Here is a 23,694-nt window from a genome sequence, read left to right as displayed (position 1 = left end):
TAACATCTGTTGGTTTCGAGAAAGTATATTGGATTAATTGTTTCCTTTTGTTGTTTCCTAGGGTGATTTCTCTTTCAGTTTCACACCATCCATCTATTAGAATCTCAACACAGTGTTCAGATTGTTGGGAAAGGACTATTACTGTTGATGAACTAGTGACCAGCACTGCCTGGTGAAGGACTGCATAAAATCATCCAAAAAAGCCTGTAAATTTCAAAACCTAATAAACCTATCGCAATGAAGATATTTTGGTCCACTCTGCTATGCTAGACACTTAGTCAGTAAGGAAGACTATTATGTCGTTACTGAGATTGAAAGATAAGACCACCAAGGTGCAAATATTAGTTGTATGATGATCCATAAACAGACAAACTCCAAGGAAACCTCAAAGGAAGGAGATCTTGTTTACCCTAAAGTTGGAGAGCTCATTGGGACAATACCTACAGAGGATGGTATCACCTCAGCTTCTTGTGGATACTTATCTCTTGCTAGAAGGGCATCCAAACACATTCCAACACCTCATGCCAAAAAGACATCCAACATCTCCCTGCACAACACAAGAACCATCTGGACATGTCCCGGTAGATCAGTGATCCCCAACCAGTGGCTCATGAGCAACATGTTGCTCACCAACCCCTTGGATGTTGCTCCCAGTGGTCTCAAAGCAGGTGCTTATTTTTTAATTCCAGGTTTGGAGGCTAGTTTTAGTTGCATAAAAACAAGGTGTACTGCCAAACAGAACCTTCTGTAGGCTGCCAGTACACATAGGGCCTACACAATTTGGCATCCTGTAGGACATTGTTCATGCTTGTGTTGCTCCCCAACTCTTTTTACATTTGAATGTGGCTCATGGGTAAAAAAAAAGGTTGGGGACCCCTGTAGTAGATACTTACATTTCTTTCCTAGAATGTTTAAACAAAACTCTTCATTTTCCAAGAACTCTATATAACCACTTTGAACAAAATATTTTCCCCCAAAAAACAGATGAGGTAGTTAGATTGTGAATGTTCTGCTTATTTCTGGAAAAATAAGCCAAAGCTGAATACAGCTGAGCAATATTCATTTTACCAGTAAGAGTGATGTTGGAATGGTTCTGCATCTACAAACTGCTCTTATGAGTCCAGAGGAGTTATGGGATGTAGAGTATAGAGATATATGCTCACACATTCAAAATAAAAGGGTTATGAAGCAAACATATTTCTATGAACCCAGTTCCTAACAGACATCATTAGAACTGAATAACAAGGCTTCTCAGCTTTGAGGAGTTTTGAATGTATTGCTCTTCTTGGGTAACAGTTAAACTCTACAAGCGTTTTTGTAGGATCAACAAAATACATCCAGTAAGTCGAATGTAGTCACGTCGGTCAACATATAATGGGACTAATAGAAAAATCTGATGCATAACTACATGTAAAATTTTCCATCTGACACGACACTAAGGGGCACATTAACCCTCGATATTCGACTGTCAGGGGACCTGAAGGAACTGCAATATCCAGGTAAGAAATTCTAGCTTTCCTTCAAGTCCCCAGGCAGCACACTACAAGATATTTAGATATTTAGGGAGGTCCTCATAAACCTGTTTGTAATACTTTCTCACCGAAAGCAGCCTCCCTTGAAGACATCACATCCAGGCCATAATGCCTTGTGAATTTATGCAAGGATGCCCAAGTTGCCGCTTACATAACCTTCTCTGCCCATGATGTTGAATGAGCGATGATTTTAATCAGAGACCTACCGGCAAACTCATAAACAAGTGACTGTCTGCTTAAGCCATCTTGAAAATGTAGGTTTGGCTGCTAACAAATCCTTGGACTGACCTTAGGCGTAAGAGAAGTAGGAAACTTCAGTAAAGGCGACCATACATGGAGAGATCCGCTCGTTTGGCGATGTCGCCAAACTAGCGGATCTCCCTCCGATATGCCCACCTTGAGGTGGGCAATATCGGGCTGATCCGATCGTGGGCCCTAGGGCCCAACGATCGGATCCTAGCGACCAAGCGAACGGGCGGTCAGATTGCGGGACCGCATCAACGAACAGATGCGGCCGCGATCCGACGGGATTTTTAGTCCCATCTGATCGAGATCTGGCCGACTTTCGGCTAGATCTCGATCGGGAAAGCCCGTCGGGGGCCCCCATACACGGGCCAATAAGCTGCCGACTCGGTCTGTCGGCAGCTTTTATCGGCCCGTGTATGGCCACCTTAACTCTCTTATCCGGAAAGAACTGAAGATAAGGTTCCTCAAAAGATAGACTTTACAATTCACCCACTCTTTTGAAGAGAGTTCCACCAACATAACTGTTTTGAGAGTAATCATCTTAATTAGAATTAGCTGTAAGTGGTTCAAATGGATCTTCCAACAAAGATGTAAAGAGTAAATTCAGATCCCAAGGAGGACAGATATCTCTCACTGTTAAGATGGCCATAGATGTTGAGATTTTTAAAAGATCCGATCCTCATCCTGAGACCACGATTTTCTCGGAACGATCATACAAATTGACCGTCAACTAAAAGACCAATTTGCCAGGAAAACAAAGGGGAGCTGCCTGCTTGGCCCTGCAAACATAGATAGATTGAACTGGGGCCGAAAGAATTTTTGACCTGGCCGATCAATTTCCTGACAGATGTCGGTCCAAAAATCGTAAGATGTTCGATCATTCGAATCCCACTAACCGCACGATAATTTCGAAGGATTGGTCGGACTTCCCTAAAATCGGTCGTTCGGCAAGAAGAATCGCCGCGTCTATGGGGAGCTTAAGTCGAAGCCTGTTAATTGATTTAATGAAGTATCTGACCAATCTGTTTTCACCTAGAGAAAACCCTCTCATTGCTCCAAGAGCTGACATCTGAACTCTAAGAGTAGTGGGTCTAAGTCCATGTGACACCATCGGTCAAAAATGCCAATTTTTGTGGAAGGTAGCTGAAAAATGGTCAGTGGATCAGAATCACCGATCTTCTTCAAATTCTAGGATAACTTTTTGAAGTCCCCGATGTCTATTACTTCTGGTGATAAAACTTGTTCAGTCAATAACTGCCATTCAGGATCCAGGCTGAGAGGGCAAATCTGCTGAGATCTGGGAAATAACTGGGACCCTGATGAAGAAGTGTCCTGCTGGACCCTAAGCATATTGAGCCTTTCTCTGTCACGTGTGTTAGGCAAGAATGCATGCTCCTCTGGGCCAGTAAGGCACTATCATTATGACCCTGGCTCTGTCCAGCCTGATCTTTTGTAACACCCTGGTTACCATTGTTTACCTTGGCCTTCTCCCTTGTCGCCATCAGATCTAATGATGGAATACCGAAAGTCTGTGGAGAAATGCTGACTCACTGAGAGACCATTCTTCTGGCAGGACTTGTTTTCAAATCTGCGATGAGGTTGACTGAGCCTTGATGTATACCGCTTGCAGTGCCTGCAGATGATATTCTGCCCCACGCATAATTGATACATCTGGCATTTTAATGCTGCGAGAACCCCCTCGTATGTTTATGAGACATCTGTGATGTTGTCCAACTGGACTTTCCTTGTCGCTCCCTTCATCCGATGAGCCATTGCTCTGAGAGCTCTCCAAATAGCCAGATGCTCCTGGTGACTGGGGAAAGTGCTGCTTCTTGCTGTGACCAAGTACCATGCCAGTTACTCTGCTTCAGAGTTGCTCCTCTGGATGAACTGGAACTAAACCTGGGAAGAATGAAATCTCTGCTTCCTTCTGGAACCTGTTCTCTTCACAAAGTCCCTGCAAAGTCTGGTACAAAGAATCAAGGATTGGGACTTGAGGTCCTATTCTGAATATTTGACCCAAGTAATGGCATATTGAGGGTGCTAGTATGGATGGTGATGACAGTGCTGAGCCAAGCTGGATGGGCACCCCAAGCAACTCTGCCTCCAGCTTCGGTTGTGTGCTAATGTGCGCTATAGAGAGCGTGCAGGGAAACACTTGCCGGATTAAGGGTAGGCTGCATATGAGACACTTGCCTGGCACCCCCCCAAGCTTTGCGCCATAGGCACGTGCCTCTCATGCCCACCCCCAGTTCCGGCCCTGGGCGATGACTTTCAGATGACTTGAAGCTGATGAGAGGAATAGGTCAGGAAGCAAAAGAAGGCACCTGAACATGTTATATAAGAATAAAGTGCAATATTAGATGTCCGGAATATCTAATTGCGCTTCCCATTGATAGAACTGTGTTGATAAGCAGGTCACAGAGGATATGCCAAACTGGTTGTCGTTCAGCCCCACAGCAGAAAACCCTCTCTAGCAATATGTATAAGCAATTTGCTGTGCATTAAATATATGATGTGACCTATGGGGAAACAAAGAGCATAAGAAAATGTTAAGAACGTAATCACCCCGTGAGGTGTGTAGTCTAAACCAACACCTCCATATATTGCCTAATTAACCTTCACTCCAGAACTGCACTGAATGAGAGCGCTACTTCTTTAATTAATAATCATTTCCCCACATGAACAATTGTTGGGGGATATTTTGCAATTGTGCTGGCACCTTTCTAAGTTCTAACACATACTATTGAACTATAACTCATGTTTGAAGCAGTTTATATTACACATAAGCATGGAAGAAGGTTCCTACTGCATGTTGCTGAACTATAACTCAGAAAGGAGAGCAATGTGGCAACCTGCTTGGAGCTGAACCAGGAACCGAGTGTTCTGAGCTGTTAGCATTGCCACTCAAATTGTGTGAAAGTTAATGGCTGCATAGCAGGAACTTAATTATAATAAGATATAAGGAAGAACTAATTTGAACTCCTGAGAGATGTTGGGAACACTGTGTTGGTATTAATGAAGATTACATATTAGGATGATACATATAAAATAAAGGATTCCAACTTGTAGATCAACTAGACTGTTGGTATTAGTGTGCCCCCCACAATACATCTGTTCCATATTTTAACATTCTGCAAGTCTATAATGCATTTTATAATCCACTGGGAGGACAAGACACCCCTCCCCCCCAGTAACCAGGACCTGGGGCTCTGCCTTACGGAACGCATTTTAGGACATCCTGCAGTAAAATTCATCTCCTTCCTACGATGTCCTATGCCTTCGGAATGGCGCATTGGGTGCTTTTACGGTCATTCATCGTCCAAATCTGCAGTCACACCTCTGTCCTCTACCCTCCCTTCTTAGCCGTCAGTCATACAAACTCTGCCCTCTGCCTTATGCCTCCCGCCCTCAGTCCTCTGCCCTCAGTCCTCTTCCTTCCGTCCTCTTCCTTCCGTCCTCTTCCTTCCGTCCTCGCTGCTCAGCCCTCCACTCTCTTTCCTTAGCACTATCCCCTCAGATCTCTCTTTTCAGCCGACAGTCTTATCTGTAAGTTTCTAAAGTGGTGAGCGAGGGCGGAAGGAAGAGGAATGAAGGAAGAGGACTGAGGGCAGATGACAGAGAGGAGGATGGAGGGCTGAGGGCAGAAGACTGAGGGCAAAAGGCTGAGGGCGGAGTTCCTATGACTGACAGCTGAGAAGGGAGAGTAGAGGGCGGAGATGTGACTGCAGATTTGGACGATGAGTGACGGTGAATGGCACTCAGATCGCTTCGGCTTTCTGAAGTCGCCTGAAGTTCCCCTGTGGGCAACTTTGGGCGACTTCAGAAAACTAAGCATTCCGAGTTCCATACCGCCAACGATTTACACTCTAGCCAGCGGGAAGACAGTTCGGTGTGATTAGTCGCCCGAAGAAGAAGCGATCTAATCTCCCGAAATAGCAGCGTGTGTCTCTGCCCTTTAATAGCAGCGTGTGTCTCTGCCCTTTTTATTTATGGACTATTTTTGGACTTTTAAGTTACAGTCCAAGGGGTTTTCACTACAACTTCCTTTTTGGATAAAGGGTTTTTCAAAATATTAAATGTAAACTTTGTTTTTGCCGATTTCTATGGACATTCTGAAATACACCAATTGGGAGTTACAGTTGGCCCTGGGACTGAAAAGGGATAAATTGGACTTGATCAATTATGCTAATTAATATGTCACATGGTGGTGTTAAATAGTTGCTGCACAGTGTGATTTGTATGCTTGATAAAGGGGTTCACCCCGAAACGTTGCACTTCTGCAAAATAAACTCAGCAAGGGCTAGTACCTGCTAGAAAGAACCTTCGTGTGCCAGTGAAATCCTTCTTTGTTACTACAATTGAGGTTGCCGAGGCCTCCTTCACCGTGCACCGGGTCGTCTTGTCCTGGAGAGCCAGGGTGTGCAAGCGTGGTAATCCTGTACTGTTCTTAAAAGGGTCCTCTACCCAACCACCCCCTTTTTTATTGCATAGTAAATGCAAAAGGCATGTTTATACAACTTTCGAATATAAATTTAAAAAGTGGTTTTTAAGGCTAAAATGGAGTTGTAATTAAGAGAAAAATAATTTATTTTTGCTGGAGGTCCCCGTTTAAGCATATAAACAAATAAAAAGCTTGACACAGAATATTGCTTTTCACAAAAAAGATCATTTTAATCATAAATCGATCCATTAGTTGCTTTCCCCCCTATGAATCAAAAATATGTTACAGAAATAGGTTTTCATAAAGGCACTTGTTAAAAAAATACAACTTCCTTTCAAAAGAACAAAAAAAAAAAAAAAAAAATTGCAGTAAAAAAAGCTGCTACACACACACACACTTCTCCTGGCCTATGAAAATGAGGCAAATACATTGAAAAAAATATATATAATGAATTCATATTATGAAATCAAACGGCAATTAAAAACAAAAAGTACAACAGTGAACAAATTATGTACAGCAAAGGAGAACGGGACATTCTATCGGTTGTGCAATATTGTGAACAATCGGCATCAAATCACCCACATGTGAAACACAAGGCTTCATTTAAAAAAAAAAAAAAAAAAAAAATAGCGGTAATCAAGTCATGTACAAACAGTCTTTCCTAGCGCTCCTGTCTTAATGCTCTCGGCAAAGGAAACGTTACGATATTTACAACGAGAATCATATTTAAAATACAAATAATTAAAATATACATATACCTGGCAAAATAAAATGAGTTCTGTAAATATAAAACCTCATATATTATTTACAAGCGGTCTTGAAATGATGAGAATGCCATGATCACATTTTCAGTTCATTAAAAACAAAAATGAGGGTGTATATGGACAGCCTGGTGACTCGGTCCTGGTCAATATCTACATGACTTAGAGATGATGCCAATGAAGACTTTTGGAGAATTCTCAAAACTCCCAGATCCTTGGAATGTGGTTCAGCAACAGGCACCAGGCCTTGATCCGATATCCAAGCACGACAGTTTTAAACAAACTAAAACGCCTCTCTTCTCGTTCATGGACTGAAACAAGAAGTTCCTTAAGGCGGGACGCATAAAAGTAGCATACACGACGAGTTACTTATGTGCAATCTTCTTTTTCAAGTGAGCAACTGTATAACAATAAGCGCCATCCATCAGATCTTTACTCCGACCCAAGAGAATGGAGTAAATCACTAATTCATGTCACGGATTTGGTGTTTTTCCAGTCTTTTCAACTCATGCACTGTTCGGCCATCTTGGACAGCCCACCAAATGATCCTTTTCGCAGTACAATAATGTGCTCTTCAAGCCAACGATTTAGTTCGCACTCCAGCAGCTCATTCGTCTGTGTCGGGCTGTACGCCAAGCATGGCGTGCAATTCATCCGGTGTGTAACCCAACAGGTTGTGAAGGTCGCAAACGAATCGGTACACGTATCTCTTCCCCGACGTCTTGTGGATAATGTTCTTGTCGTAATAATACCTTAGTCCTCGACTAAGCTTCTCGTAGTTCATTTTTGGTTTGTTTTTCCTTTTGCCCCACCGACGGGCCACCTGCAAGCATAGGGGGAAAAATATGAGTAACTAAATCAAGGAAGACAAATATGAAGGTATATCAATGCTCAAGAGAAGGCAGGGATCAAAAGTAGATTGGCAGGATTCTGGGAATGCCAAGTCAAAGATTTGCATTAATGGATTCCTTGTGTGTAAGTTGATCTTGGTATATCCAACAATAGCAAGATACGCACCTCATCTGGGTCAGTCAGCTTGAACTCCCATCCGTCCCCAGTCCAGCTGATAAACGACTGACATGACTTATCCGTTAAAAGTTCCAACAGGAATTGCCACAGCTGGATTGGTCCACTTCCTACAAAAAGAAACACCAACCCGTCAGAATATAAACATTCCTAAAATGTAAAGATTGCCTTCATGGATGAGTTGCTTTTTCCACCCACTATAAGGTTCCACCCACAGGTGCCACCAATGCTGCCTCCCACTGAACTTTGAAGAGCTGACTCAAGCAATCGTGTGTGATATTTTTCTCCTAGACACTGGTCAAAATGTTGGGAATTTAAGATCAAGAACAAAAGGGTGGCAGCCTACAACTACTTATGGATGATTCATGTATGAAAGTCGCATTCCATTTTCTTACCTGTGAATCCAGCAAGTATAGATGCCGGAATAACAGGCTTTCCTAGTTCTGCTGGCTCACATCTGTCTTGGATGTAATCTTTAAAGGACATAGGTGGCTTATTTAGGCATAACGCCTGGCTGCCATCTTCCTCAAAGCCATCGTAAGAAGGAACTCGTTGCATGTCGACAAGAGAAGACTGGCTCGTCCAAGACTGTAGCAGAGATTCGGTGCTCTCGAAGCTTTCCGTGCCACTGTCTCCCGAGTCATAATCTCTCAACTTGCCTAGAGAACAAATGTAAGACTTCTTACAAATTGCACTGGGCATACATAGAACATATTGCATGGCATAACCTACTCATTCCCCAGACTGATATTGTAGTCAGATGAATGTGTTGCTTTATGTGGGGGATTAGAGGTTTTCCCCCATGCCAAATTCCCCTTAAGATGGCCTTAAGATGGCCATAGACGCAAAGATCCGATCGTTCAAATCGGACTTCCCCATCCCCCGACCTGCCAATAACCAATCGAGGATTCGTACGAACTGATCTTTGCGTCTATGGCCATCTTAAGCCACCGTACCTCTAGATCAGGGATTCCCATACTATAGGTCAAATTAGAAGGGGTCCAGTCTGAAACCCAGATACAACAATCCAACATTCTTTCTGAATATGGCCCTCTTAGATACTAGAAATGGATGACCAGTCAAAATTTGGATCTATGCCATTTTGCTGCCCAATATTCTTCACAAAAGTGTTAACCTTTTAGCATTGAGAAAAGACAAGATTAGTAAATAACTTACCGGAATTTAGAGAATTGAGCAGTGCATTCATATTGCTCCTTGCAAAGTCCTGGCTGGCGGGTGAGTAGTTTACCGCTCTGGATTTAAGGCAAGAGCTGGAGTATTGTTGGAACTCTTGTTTGGGGTGGAGGAGAGTTTGACCAGTAGGCACTGAGCACATTTCATTAAACATTCCATTTTTAGGGTAATTGTGTACTTGTGCTCCACACTGCAAAGGATCAGTGGTGAAATCTGGGGAAGAATAGTGAAAGGTTAGTGTTACGCAAATAACGGTTGATGTTTACTTATACTAATGAGATATATGGAGTCTAGGTGTACAACGAAGACAATGGTTATTTCTGCAAACCTCACACCAATCATACAACAATAAACCCTGTACTGGAGCACTACTTACTTAAGGAATCTGCATTCATCCAATGGTTTATGGAGTCCTGGTTAGAATGGTCAATATACGGCTCCTGTGCCTTTTCTTGATGTTCTGCAAAGGTAAGCACATTAGGTTCACACTTTAGATAAGTGCTTGTCATTCCAATAGCATAAAAGGGCATCCATCACAGGAGCAATGCCTTCATCCCTATCTCTGCTATTACTGAATGCTCCTTTGAGCCAGGAGGGAGACTGAAGCAGTTAGGGAAATTTCAACAAAGGTATAAAACCCAGAGGAACTACTTGTAAGTGGACTTCTACCTGGCTAGAAATGCCTCCTATAGTTACTTATTATACAAACCAATACTAGATTTAGAGCCATTGGTCCAGTCAAACCACTAAGTCCATTAACAACCAGTGACAATTAAGAAAAAGCTAAGCATCATGGGTAGTTTATCCATTTAATTAGTGGTTAACTTGGGTCTATGGGATGGGCTACAGATGAGCCAAGTTTCAAACTTCTCGTGGACCATCACTCATGCAGAAACCAAAATCGCCTTAATGCCTAGATCAAGCTCAGATTGGTTCACCGCTGCTCACATGGTTCCTGCAAAATGAGGTACTGACCAACCAAGTCACAAGCACATGCCCCACTGTTACCAAATAACTGCATAATGCAATACAATGAAAATGTTTTCCTTACCTTTCATCATTTCTTCCAGATGCTCCCAAAGGATGTCCCCAACAAAGTCAGGAGCCAGAGCCAAAAACCTTTCCTTCCCGAGGCTGCACAGCTCGTGTCCATTCATGAGAAACTTCTGAAAATTCACGTTCTGCAGGGAGAATTCCTTGGCGGCCCACAAAAGCCACTGAAACACATTATTCTCATCCCAAAGCCACGGATCTAGAGAAACCATAGAAGCAGAATATTAAAGGGGGATCCTGCCACCTGGGCAAAATAGTTTTATTCCAAGATAGATGCTGCGATTTTATTTGGGGTTAACATTTCCGACTATACTCCTGTTAGTTGATGACCAGTTCCAGATAAGGAAAATTTAGAAAAGGGACTGCCTAAAATACTGGCACAATGTGATATAAATCAGCAGAAGGGAACATTGCCACAAGACAGCTGCATCCGGTTATATTACGGTTATTGTCCGCCATGCTCTGCAGAGGCCGTCACGCTACATCAGCCAGCACAATGATTGGACCATTATTGTGTTAAAAAGGACAATGTGACTTACTGCTGAGGATGCCAAGTCTGAATCGTTCCTTTGCAAAACCATTAAACGTATTTTTCAGCGCTTGACTCATCACAGCTTTGCTGCACGGGGTAAGCAGGGGTAACTCACAGCTGCTGGAATCTAAAAAGAGGAAAAAAAAAAAAATTTAATAAAGCGGATTTGCAAAAGAACAAATGTGGGGGGAAATTCTGCATGGGTACATTAAAAAATACATGAAAAGTGTATATGGAATTCTGAAGTTTTAAACCAGTTTAGTAGGGTTATTCCAAGAGGAAATCAAGAAAGTAAGAGCATACCATGAGAGTAAGAGTCTAGGCCCGTTGGTACCGCCTGTTCTTCTTCATAAGCAGAAAACAAGCCAGAGTAGAGGGAGGTCGGCACGCTGACATTGTCGAACGCTAACTGGCGCTGTACGAAAAAAGAAACAAAATGACAATGAGACTGTGTTCACATCCACATTAATAAATTACCACTATTACGGCAATGAAAAGTTGAATTGTTTAGATCCCACTCCCGACCCCCACCTGGGACCCAAAAATAGTTGCCCACGACATAGAATTGGAAATGCTGAATCCTTGGCATTGGAATCACATTACACAGTTAAAACACCTTTAAGTTAACTTGTAGTATGATGTAGAACAGGGCTACACAACCTTTTGAACCTGTGAGCAACATTCAGAAGTAAAAAGAGTTGGGGAGCAACACAAGCATGAAAAAATATTCTTGGGGTGCCAAATAAGGGCTGTGATTGGCCATTTGGTAGCCCCTATGTGGACTGACAACCTACATGGAGGCTCTATTTGGCAGTACACCTGGTTTTTATACAACCAAAACTTGCCTCCAAGCCTGGAATTCAAAAAGAAGCTCCTGCTTTGAGGCCACTGGGAGCAACATCCAAGAGGTTGGAGAGCAACATGTTGCTCACGAGCTACTGGTTGGGGATATAGAGAATATAGAGTTCTGAGACAATTTTCAATTGGTTTTAATTTTTTATTATTTGTGGTTTTTGAGTTATTTAGCTTTTTATTTAGCAGCTCTCCAGTTTGCAATTTCACCAATCTGGTCGCTGAGATCCCCTCTACCCTAGCAACCAGCCACTGATTTGAATTAGAGACTGGGATATGAATAAGGGAGGCCTGAATAGAAAGAGGAGTAATATAAAGTAACAAAAACAATACATTTGTAGCCTTACAGAGCATTTGTTTTTTAGAAGGGGGTCAGTGACCCCTATTTAAAATGGGGAGAGAGTCGGAAGAATCTATAAAAATAAATAATGCAGACCAATTATCAACTTGCTTAGAATTGGCCATTCTATAACATACTAAAAAATAACTATACGGTGAACCACCCCTACTACAATATAATGACAAGGATACAGAGATTCCAATGATATGCTATGGGCAGGGTGTGGCCTGCACGAAATTGCTCTCATGTGGACAACAAAGCAGCCACTGTGATTCAGTGTATTACTATAATTCACCATAGTGGCTAGGCAACGGATACTACAAGCAAAACGGCAACAGTTTCAATATGATGGTTCTGAACCAAAGCTAAAATGTAGCAATTTTACAACACATTTCCCAGCCAGCTTCCATAAAAATAGACATCAACCAAAAGTGGTTGCTAGACTGAATATGAAATTACAAGCCCCCCCGGTGTTCAGACAAATGCATATTAACGATAAAGCAAATGTCTCGACAAGAGGCGGGACTCACACGGATTAGGAAACAATGGCATTGACTCAACCATTGAGAGAGAAACGCATGAAGTGCTGGACTAAAAGGTGGGGACGTTGTATTAAGGGTAAACACTGATGTCGGAGTCATTCATATGGATCAATAGCACCTGCTCTAATTTATACACTCAGGTCTGAACACCATATTCCTCTGTTTGGTAAACAAATAGCGTCTCAGCCCAAATAACTATTTGTTTTGGGTGCCAATTAACACAGTCTCGTTTGCGGAATGTATGATAAAAGCAACGATAAAATGCAAACTATGATTCATACTTTGAGGTTTTTTTTTATCTTTGGATTTTTCAAAAGGAAATATAAAGAATGGAGTCTCCAGCTCTCCCCTCCCATTGACAAGCTCACTTCATAGAAATTAGGGATGCACTGAACCCTGAATATTGGATATATTGAAGTTTGGAAAAAAAAACTGGAGCCTTTTTATTTTTGAGCAGGATTTGGCTGAAGCGAAGAGCCTGGTTAATCTAAATCCAAACCCTATATAACGCAGAAAAAAATTGCCCTGCACGCCAGCATTTTCCCATGTACACAAGGGTTTGGTGTTGGTTTGATATTCGGCCGAATACTTAAGTAGGATTCGGTTAAATACTGAATTAGAGGGATCGGTGCACCCCTACCCCCCTCCCTCCTCTCTCCCATCTCGAATCCTCGAACGATCAGACTTCCCCATCTCCCAACCTGCCACTAACCATTCAGATCAAATAAAGTAGTAAAAGAACAGATCAGCCAATGTTCTGCCCCTGACAGCAATCATACGATAGTTATGTCTGACAAAAGCTGGTTACAGTCTCCCACTGAAAATCGTACGATCGGCAATACACGCAGAGATATTATCGGCAGCCGACAGAAATCTTTTATCCTGTTCGATCGACCAAACGAACGATCTCCGCCGGAAGAAAAATGACAGGACTCTCCACACACGGTCCGGAAATCGTACGAATCCTCAATTCGTACTATAGGATTGTTGCGTCTATGGCCAGTTAAGTGTTACCCCAGGCAAATGCCCCTAACATTTTACTTACAGGCATCGGAGTTCACAGGCTTCATCATCAGCCGCTTTGGTAATCTTTGTAATGAGACCGGCGCTTTGGCAATTTTCTTGAGTTTTGGCGCATGTGCAGTTTTTTTTGTGAAACAGAGAATTGCTCCAACCAAGCATGCACTGACACACTGGTCTCATACTGAACATTTCCGAAGAGGAGAAGATGGCGCCCGTGAACTCCGATGCCTGAATCTGCACTGAGGGGTAAGTAAAACATTAGGGGCATTTGGCAGGGGTAACACTTAGGCTAGAAGGAGGGGGGGGTCTATGTAGGGGTTTTTTTTTTTTTAACTTTAGGGTTGAATTCTACTTTAAAGTGGACCCGTCACCCAGACACAAAAATCTGTATAATAAAAGTCCTTTTCAAATTAAACATGAAATCCAATTTAAATGTTTTATTAAAGCATTCATAGCGGTTATAAGTTCATTTAAAAATCTCAGCTGTCAATCAAATATTGTCTGCCCCTCCTCTACACCTAGGCATAGAGGCGGGGCAGACAATTACTTTCACTTTCCATTTAACACTTCCTAGATGTCACTGCTCTCCCCACATTCCCCCAGTTCTCTTCACCATTTAATTGTGTAGCCAGGGCATGGGGATGGACATCAGGTCCCCCATTCTGGTGCACAAACAAGATTCTGAGATGATACAAGGCTTGTCTTAATAACAGTGTCCACAAAATGGCTCCTGCCTGCTTGCTATAATTTTGAATTCCCAGACAGAAGGAAACAAGATTCAAATAATTTATAGAGTGTAATTAAAGTTAATTTTGCTTGAATAATGTGATAAAATAGGATTTTTAATATTTTTTTTGGGCGACGGGTCCCCTTTAAGGTGCCTGGATCTTTTATGTATGCCTGGCCACAAACTTTCTTGTCCTCTCCAATATCCCCCCTACCATGTTGTAATCTAGTTTGTATTTCAGAGCCAATGCCATAGATTCTGCGATACAATGAATTAATTACAATGACAGTAGGCCAAGGGTGTCAGGTTCTCTGGTTGGCCCTATAGTAGATGTTGCCAAATGCTACAAACAAGTAACATTCGTGCTAAATCATCTCTTATTCACAAGAACTTGTTCTTCCTACAAATACATGCACCAGGTTATTCCAACAAAGGTGTTTATATGACTGTATGGTTTGGCTTGGGCCTCCAAATATGTTGACATGCACAAAAGTGCAATATCCTTACAAGCAAGCGAGGAGAACAATCTTCACCCTCCAAACACTTTTTTTTCAATTCCATTGTTTTCAGATTTTTCACCAGAAATAACTTTTTTTTTCCAGCTTCTTTCCAGTCCCCCTAAATTGAAGTTCTGAAATGTAGCATTTCTGTCTCTATTGTGTCAGTCTGGCAGCTCAGTAATCCAGGAGCAGATTCTGAACTGTCAGGGTAGAGGAACACAATGCTATTTGGGGGAGATTAGTCACTCAGCGACAAATCACTTCTTCTTCGGGGGCGACTAATCTCCCTGCAATGCCGTCCTGCAGGCTAGAATCTAAATTGCCGACGGCATGGCACTCTGAGCACATTTGTTTTCCAAAGTCGCTCGAAGTTCAGAAAACAAATTGCTGCGTCCCGCCATCCCGGAAGGCAGTTCGGGAAGATTAGTCGCCCGAAGAAGAGGCGATTCGTCGCCGGGCGACTAATCTCCCTTAATCTCCACGTTTGTCTCTGCCCTTACAATTTGCTACATTAGTTGATCCATTGCTCAGAAGCATCTGTGGAATATTATCAACTATTGTATCAATTCTAACAGCTGCCTTTAATGAAACTCAGGGATTCTGCTCAGCTGAGAGATATCAAAGGTATTAACTAAATGTATCAATTTAGATCAGTTACAGAGTCGGCGACCCCCCCCCCAGAGCTGCTTTAGAAGGTGAAAAATGAAACTTTATGCTTCGATATTAGCAAAACGGTCACAAAAAGAAAATAGAAGTAATTGGATAAAGTAATAGAATTGGAAAAAGTCTTAATTTTTGGTGAATAATCTGAAGCCAGCTGAAAAAAACAAAACAACAAGCCCTTTAAACTGGTTTCCCCGGCTACACATGTAACTATGGGTGTGCAAATTTGCCTTTATGTTTGCGATCTAATGCCTTATCAGAGTCGGTAACAGATACTGATCAACTGGTGACAAAAGTGTGAAACTCGTCTCATACTAAGTATAGATAATGTGCAGGAGGGGTTGCCATGGTAACGCAGGAAATGAATAAAACATTGTGGGTTCGAGGGTGCAAAGTCAGGATGTAAGAAATCAAAAAAGGAAACAGAGGACATACATGAAATAGAAGCTAAAAGCAATTCTTGGATGAACTTACCTTGAGCATTGCTCTGTGGCCGTTATACACCGGAGCCACTTGGTCCATGTTCCGAATTCCAAACTCTGTCATTGGCCCTAAAGGGGAAGAGAAGACGAGATCATGAGTTTAGTGTGCGATTCCCCACTGACTGCTCTACAGAGGACAGAATGCATTCAGCAGCCATAGGTTTCCACCTAATCTGGTTATCTCTTCAAGGAAACGTAATAAATAGAGTAAAGAGCAATTTCTCAGCGCCGGTAGATATGAGTCATGGGCGGCAAGGACTTGCGGAAAGCTCATTATCAGAAGGGAGGTCTTTTGATCTCCTGGGGGTGAGGAATGTCTTACAACTCACATGTGGAATGTACACACAATTCTCTCCACCTAAACCTGATATTCCCCTTTATAAGTCTATTAAATGGGAGAAGCTCAAGACATCAAAATAACATTCTTACACATGACATAGCCTCTGCATGACTCAGGTTGATACACACCTTCATGTAACCAGGGAGTACTGGGAAAGGAGATGTAAAGCAAGAGGTTCATAACCGGGCAAGAGATTAAAAAGAAGGAATAAAAACACCCCTATAGCTCTTTATATCCACAGATATAAAACAGCCAATAACTTTTATAAAATGATCTTGGTAAAGTAGGAAGGGATAGCAGATATAGTAAGGAGAGATGGTGCCTATAGTAATAGTGGGATAATAGTCTCTGGGAAGGGAGTGTGACTGTGTGATAGCAGGTATAGTAGGGAGAGATGGTGTCTATAGTAACAGTGGGATAATAATCTCTGGGAAGGGAGTGTGACTGTGGGATAGCAGGTATAGTAGGGAGAGATGGTGTCTATAGTAACAGTGGATAATAAGTCTCTGGGAAGGGAGTGTGACTGTGTGATAGCAGGTATAGTAGGGAGAGATGGTGTCTATAGTAACAGTGGATAATAAGTCTCTGGGAAGGGAGTGTGACTGTGGGATAGCAGGTATAGTAGGGAGAGATGGTGCCTATAGTAACAGTGGGATAATAGTCTCTGGGAAGGGAGTGTGACTGTGGGATAGCAGGTATAGTAGGGAGAGATGGTGCCTATAGTAACAGTGGGATAATAGTCTCTGGGAAGGGAGTGTGACTGTGGGATAGCAGGTATAGTAGGGAGAGATGGTGCCTATAGTAACAGTGGATAATAGTCTCTGGGAAGGGAGTATGACTATGGAATAGCAGGTATAGTAGGGAGAGATGGTGCCTATAGTAACAGTGGATAATAGTCTCTGGGAAGGGAGTATGACTGTGGAATAGCAGGTATAGTAGGGAGAGATAGTGTCTATAGTAACAGTGGATAATAGTCTCTGGGAAGGGAGTGTGACTGTAGGATAGCAGGTATAGTAGGGAGAGATGGTGCCTATAGTAACAGTGGATAATAGTCTCTGGGAAGGGAGTGTGACTGTGGGAATAGCAGGTATAGTAGGGAGAGATGGTGCCTATAGTAACAGTGGATAATAGTCTCTGGGAAGGGAGTATGACTGTGGAATAGCAGGTATAGTAGGGAGAGATGGTGCCTATAGTAACAGTGGGATAATAGTCTCTGGGAAGGGAGTGTGACTGTAGGATAGCAGGTATAGTAGGGAGAGATGGTGCCTATAGTAACAGTGGATAATAGTCTCTGGGAAGGGAGTGTGACTGTGGGAATAGCAGGTATAGTAGGGAGAGATGGTGCCTATAGTAACAGTGGATAATAGTCTCTGGGAAGGGAGTATGACTGTGGAATAGCAGGTATAGTAGGGAGAGATAGTGTCTATAGTAACAGTGGATAGCAGATACAAAGAAAATGTCACAAATGCTTGTGGGTAATTTTATCGCAGTCCATTTCTGGGAAGGGAACAATTTACTAGCACAGACATGTGAACAGAAGGGAACAGCAATCAAACAAGAACACAATTAGCAAGACAACACAGTTACTTGGAGTAAAACACTCTGCAGTGTTGTATATTGTGATAGATTTGGGGCAGAAATGCATTTAAACACGTTTGCATATTCTATCTGTTATTAAACTACAACTCCCAGAATCCCTTGACAGGAGAGAAAACAAAGCTAATCAAAGACTCAGTGTTTACAGCCAGGAGGTAACAAGATCCCTCAGAAGAAACTTATTTTCACACAACAGTGAAACTGAACCCACACCTTTTGTGTATTCAGGTCAAACAGCAGCGACACTCTATCCCCGCCTTTCTACCATGTGACACCTACACTGCACCCCCCCCCCCCGCCTGTATTGTATTGTATTATATACCTGAGCCTCTGCTCTCAATGACCCCTTTCTCTTCTATGGAAATTGTTTTTTTAACAGTAGATCTGGGTGAAAATTCTATTTTAGACACCATATTTCTCATTGTACGGTTTACATACAAACAAAAGTTATAGTTCAGCAACCACAGGAGAGGCCATTGTTCAGATGCAACATGATACCAATATTAATAATGAAAAAACAGGCTGCAGAAAGTCGGGTGGAGGTGAGATTTTAAAAACACAAAACTACACACACAAAAAAAGCCCATTGTGTTTAACGGGATCTTTGACTTCGGAATTAACTGTTAGTATGATGTAGAGAGTGATATTCAGAGACTATATGCAATTGGTTTCATTTGTCATTATTTGTGGTTTTTGAGTTGTTTAGCTTTTTATTCATCAGCTCTCTCGTTTGTAATTTCAGCAATCTGGTTGCTAGGGTCCAAATAACCCTGGCAACCATGCACCGATTTGAATACAAGACTGGAATATGAATAAGAGGCTTGAATAGAAAGACGAGCAATAAAAAGTGTCAAAAACAATTCATTTGTAGCCTTACAGAAATGTTGTTCTTTAGATGGGGGTCAGTGACCCCCATTTGAAGGCCGGAAGGAGTCAGAAGGAGGCAAATAATTTTAAAAAAAATATATAAAAAAGAAAAAATGAAGGTCAATTGAACAGTTGCATAGAAATAGCCATTCTTGAGATAGCACACGGGCAGATTCGGGAAGATTTAGTCGCCTCTTCCTTAGGGCGACAATTTTCCTGAACTGCCTTCCCCCTACTATAATGAGAAAACGCCAGCGCCAATGCACTCGCGACGCTTTGATTTCCGAAGTCGCGCCTCACAAGGAAACTTCGGGGCGACATCAGAAATTGAAGTGTCGCGAGTGCATTGGCGCTGGCGTTTTCTCATTACAGGCGGAAGGCAGTTCGGGGAGATGGTCACCCCGCAGAAGAGGAGATGAGTCGCCAGGCGACAATCTCCCCCAATCTGCCCGTGTGCTTAAACCCTAAAGATGATCCACCCCTTTAAAGCATTAGTGGGAGCGGCCATACTCCCGAGCCAATAGCATCAAGTAGCATATCTAATGGTTTATATAGTGAATAAAGTAACGATGAGTTTCATGACCATATAAAAACACGAGGCCGAAGGAACTCAGAGGTAACTTCTAATATCCTTATAATTTGCAACTGGGGGTACTTTATTATAATACACACGTCAGTGAGTCATGTGACATCAGAACTCACCGTTTATAACTGATGACATCAGAACTCACAGTTTATATAGTGAATAAAGTACCCCCTCTTGTAAAATATAAGGATATTATAAGTTACCGAGAAGTTTCATGACCATATAAAAACACGAGGCCGAAGGCCGAGTGTTTTTATACAGGTCATGGAACTCCGAGGTAACTTCTAATATCCTCATATATTACAACTGGGGGTACTTTATTTATTATAATACACACGTTTCAGTGAGTCATGTGACAGAAATGACATCAGAACTCACCGTTTATAACTGATGACATCAGAACTCACCCTTTATAAGGATATAATTTACAGGATATTCATGGCTTTTGTGTATTATATTTATATAAACCCTCTGTCTGTAGATACACAGGGCCACATCTGATATACAGACAGACAGGAGATTACACAGAGGTTTCACTAGACAAACAAAGGTAGAACAACTGCAATGAGACAAATTATGCACCCCCCTCCCCTCGCTCCTTGGTCTCCCCCAACCTTGAGATGAATTTGTCTGGTGACTTCCATTAAAACCCACGCTTGCCTTTTAAAGCCAGAAAACGGGGGAGGGGGGGTGAGGAGAAGGTGGGTGCTAGGTGCGTGGGTGGGGTGGGGGCATTCACAATTACCACATCAAAGCTTTCCACAGCAGCTACACAATGAGATTCCACTTGTGTGCTGTTCCCAACTACAAAGCCGTAATTAGCAAAGCCTGTGCGGCTGATACCTCTCCCTCTGAGACCTGAACTGCTGCCTGGTATTCAGCGTATAGAGAGAAAGCACCAAGGTTTACATTTCTTACTTCCTTGTTTTGTGACAACCAAAAATTTCCGGCAGGCCCAATCAACAAGCCAACCGATATCCAAGTCTTCGTCATATGTTGGCCGGCTCGTCTCCCACCATACACGCACCGAATACCGTATAAAAATTAGTTTTGTATGATATCACTGGTGCGTCTATGGCCACCTTAAAGAGATACCGTCACAGGAAAACGTTTATTTCAAAACACATCCGTTAATAGTGCTGCTCCAGCAGAATTCTGTAACATTCCCCCCCCCAGCAGCCGAACAATGGGAAAGTAATCAGATAACAGCTCCCTGGTAGATATAAGAACAGAACTCAATAGTAAAAATCCATGTCCCACTATGACACATTCAATTACATTGAATAGGAGAAACAACAGCCTGCCTGAAAGCAATTCTCTCTCTTTCTGAAAGCATAGGATCAAGCAAAATGACATGATATGGCTTCCTACACACCAATTAGGGATGCACCAAATCCAGGAGCAGGATTGGGATTCGGCCGAATTCTTTTACCCGGCCGAACCGAATCCGAATTTGCATATACAAATTAGGGACGGGGAGGGAAATTGCGTGACTTTTTGTCAAAAAACAAGGAAGTAAAAAATGTTTCCCCTTCCCACCCCTAATTTGCATATGCAAATTAGGGCTCGGATTCGGTCAAATCTTTCACTAAGGATTCGGCCGAATCCAAAAAAGTAGATTCGGTGCATCCCTAATACCAAGAGTAAAAAATATATACTTGTTGGTTCAGGAATAAAACTTTATATTGTAGAGTGAATTGTGGTATAAACAATGTAATTTTGAAAGAAAAACTACACCATAAAAATCATGACAGTGTCCCTTTAAGGCTTCAAGTTATGGATCGAGGAACTGCCAATGAGCAGCACCTAACAGCACCCAATGCCCCCCTCCCATATATTACAGTTCTGCACTATGGCAGCAACACCAGTAGATTTTTGACATGGGATGGGGACATGGTTGGAGTACTAGTTAACCTCCTTTTAATATAAGGTAAGGTTACTCCAGCATCAGAACGCAGATACACATAGCAAACTCTATGGCAAGGGCACCCAAAATATTGCTCTATGGGCTGCTGGGGACTAATCCGTTACAGTCATATAAAGTACATGGGGCAGTTTGAGACAAAACAGCAGCATACAATGTTAAATTTGTCCTGTTTCACTTCGGCAAAAAATTTGTGAAACTAATGGGCATCAAAATAATTTTGACGCGCGCCAATTTAGGACTCTCCTATTTTGTTCAACTGCATTAAAGTCAATGGGCATCCGAATAATTTTTATGTGTCCGACTATTCTGATGTGCGCCCAAAGTCTTTTCACGCGGCTCATTTCACCAGCGAAAATTCTCTACAGTTTCGCTAATTTATTCGGCAGCGATGAAATGCGGAAATTCGCGCCTGGCCAATTTATCCACCCATCACTATTGTTAAACAGTCTACACATCTGCTGCCACTTTAACTAGCAGATGGTTTTGTATTTGGCCTTTCCATTAGCTACACTCAATAGGCCAGATCCATGTAGCGTGTCCACAAATAATGTGCATGGAAATGGGATTGGAGTCCATGTAAAAGGATTGATAGAAGCATGGCCTGTGCCTGATATCATCCTCTAATTGTCTGTTACAGGTGAGCAGAGGCCCCAATACTGTGCATATAGGGGGGCAATGCTCAGCACCTAAGAGATGCTGGTACTGTACATGGGCAGCTCATCTAATCTGAGCTACAGAGTCTGTTCCAATACCGTGATTAACTGCCCAAGCCTAAAATAAAAACATTTACAACAAGGGTGTGCGAGGCCGGCAGGTAGAATGAAATTCCATCAGAACAGTGAGGGCCTACTAAATAAACCAGAGACAATTCAACTCCCTAAACTACAACTCCCAGCATGCCCTTACAACAGGCTGTAATTATAGATTAAAAAAAAAACAAAAAACCACCAAACCATTTAGACGCTTTATTATAGGACTGCTCTAAATATGGAAGGTATATATTATTTGCATTGGGCAGTTGGCTATAGCTCCACTAAAAATACCAGGATTAAAAACCCTGAAGTGTCACAAACATGTTACAACGTATCCCAACACAATATGCAAAGTTATGCAACAAAATTGATATGCATGTTAAACTGGCCGTCAGGCTGGGCCCCTTAGCACATAACAAGGAGATAGATTATATATATATATATATATATATATATATATATATATATACACATATTGGGGTAACAGTCACCCTGCTATAGTTCCAGGGGTACACAGGGCACAAATAAGCACTCACCCCAAATCCCCCCCTAACTGGCCTTCAGACTGGGACCCCTTAGCTCATAACACGGTTACAGATATATAGAAACATTGGGGTAACAGTCACCCTGCTATAGCTCCAGTTCCAGGGGTACCATGGCACAAATAAGCATTCACCCCAAATCTCCCCCTAATTGGCCTTCAGGCTGGGCTCATAACAAGGTTACAGATATATAGAAACATTTTAACCTCTAAAATAGTTTAGTTCCCCTTTAGTGAGAGATTGTTACACTATAAAAGGAGACACAATGCATCACCACAATGGATACACAACTCTAACGAAAATGGGTTTTACAGGGGTTGAAAGCTGAATAAGCAATGGCAGAGCTGAGGGTTAGTTGCCCTTTAACTAAAAGGACAAACATGTGGGATTGGGGTGGGGGGTGAGATGAACAAAGTGTGACCCCCAAGGTCCAGCTGAACAAGTGAAGACCAGTAGAGACCCCCGGCAAAGGGAACAGAAGAAGCAGCTGTAAAGTTGTGCAACAGCTGATGTTCCTTTAACCCTCTCCCGGGGGCCCTTATTCTGTAACCCCAGTCAGTCCTAATGAACGTGAACCCCATAGACTTTCCTGGATCAATCATCAGCCGCTTCCCAGTCGCGCAGTATTTCCAGACGCACACGATTAAAATGAAGCAGCGGATGAAGCTCTAGTCCGAGCGATCGGAGAGCGACTCGAGCTTTTCTTACCTGAGCAGTTGGGGAGAAGCCCTTCCCGGGTATATCTATTTATATCCACAAATAATCCGAAGGGAGTCGTTAGCGACACTGAGATTTATTAGTATCCCGCGAGCGTTATCTCTATTTTCGGCCGGAGCTCCGATACGAAGCGCGCTCAGGGCTGACTGTGCTGCTGAGCGAAAGGGCGGAGCGGCCCATTACACACAAGGAGGGGAGGAGCGCCCTTTCCCCGCCCACTGACTGTATCTCTAGAGCCTGGGAGGTGCCTCTACTCCTCCTACTTCTTTTAGCTCATTTACCGGACTGGGATCAAGGTGTGAAATTCTCCGCAGCTGGGAAAGCGCTCGCTCTGACTGGAGTTGTCTCCCACAAACGCTTTACATTTCTATGGCTTTGTATTCCAATGAACTGCCGAATTGTAGGTTCACTCCCTAAACCCCAGGAAGCCCAAAGCAGTGCTCTCAGCCT

The 23,694-nt window shown here is 42.6% G+C and overlaps 1 protein-coding gene across 1 annotated transcript; it reads right to left on the bottom strand.

Moving 5' to 3' along the window:
• Positions 1-6,427: 6,427 nt before the first annotated feature.
• Positions 6,428-23,494, bottom strand: ets2.S (v-ets avian erythroblastosis virus E26 oncogene homolog 2 S homeolog). The gene is made up of 10 exons (XM_041583433.1): positions 23,236-23,494; positions 15,910-15,986; positions 11,092-11,203; positions 10,796-10,915; positions 10,255-10,455; positions 9,580-9,663; positions 9,186-9,416; positions 8,405-8,668; positions 8,001-8,119; positions 6,428-7,806 (listed from the first exon to the last, which is right to left on the bottom strand). Exons 2-10 carry the CDS (start codon positions 15,979-15,981, stop codon positions 7,591-7,593), a joined length of 1,419 nt encoding a protein of 472 aa, XP_041439367.1. The 5' UTR covers positions 15,982-15,986; positions 23,236-23,494; the 3' UTR covers positions 6,428-7,590.
• Between the last annotated feature and the right edge of the window lie 200 nt (positions 23,495-23,694).

The sequence above is a fragment of the Xenopus laevis genome, chromosome 2S (assembly GCF_017654675.1).
Source record: "Xenopus laevis strain J_2021 chromosome 2S, Xenopus_laevis_v10.1, whole genome shotgun sequence".
NCBI classification, from domain to species: domain Eukaryota; kingdom Metazoa; phylum Chordata; class Amphibia; order Anura; family Pipidae; genus Xenopus; species Xenopus laevis.
Note: the sequence above shows the minus strand (reverse complement) of the source record. Positions and strands in the feature narration are given on the sequence as shown.

Coding starts and splice junctions, on each gene's coding strand:
- ets2.S (XM_041583433.1), bottom strand. CDS start 15,981: ATGACAGAGTTTGGAATTCGGAACATGGACCAAGTGGCTCCGGTGTAT. Junction 8,669..9,185: donor GCTCAATTCTCTAAATTCCG/GTAAGTTATTTA, acceptor TTTGTTCTCTAG/GCAAGTTGAGAGATTATGAC. Junction 8,120..8,404: donor TATACTTGCTGGATTCACAG/GTAAGAAAATGG, acceptor TTCTTTTTGTAG/GAAGTGGACCAATCCAGCTG.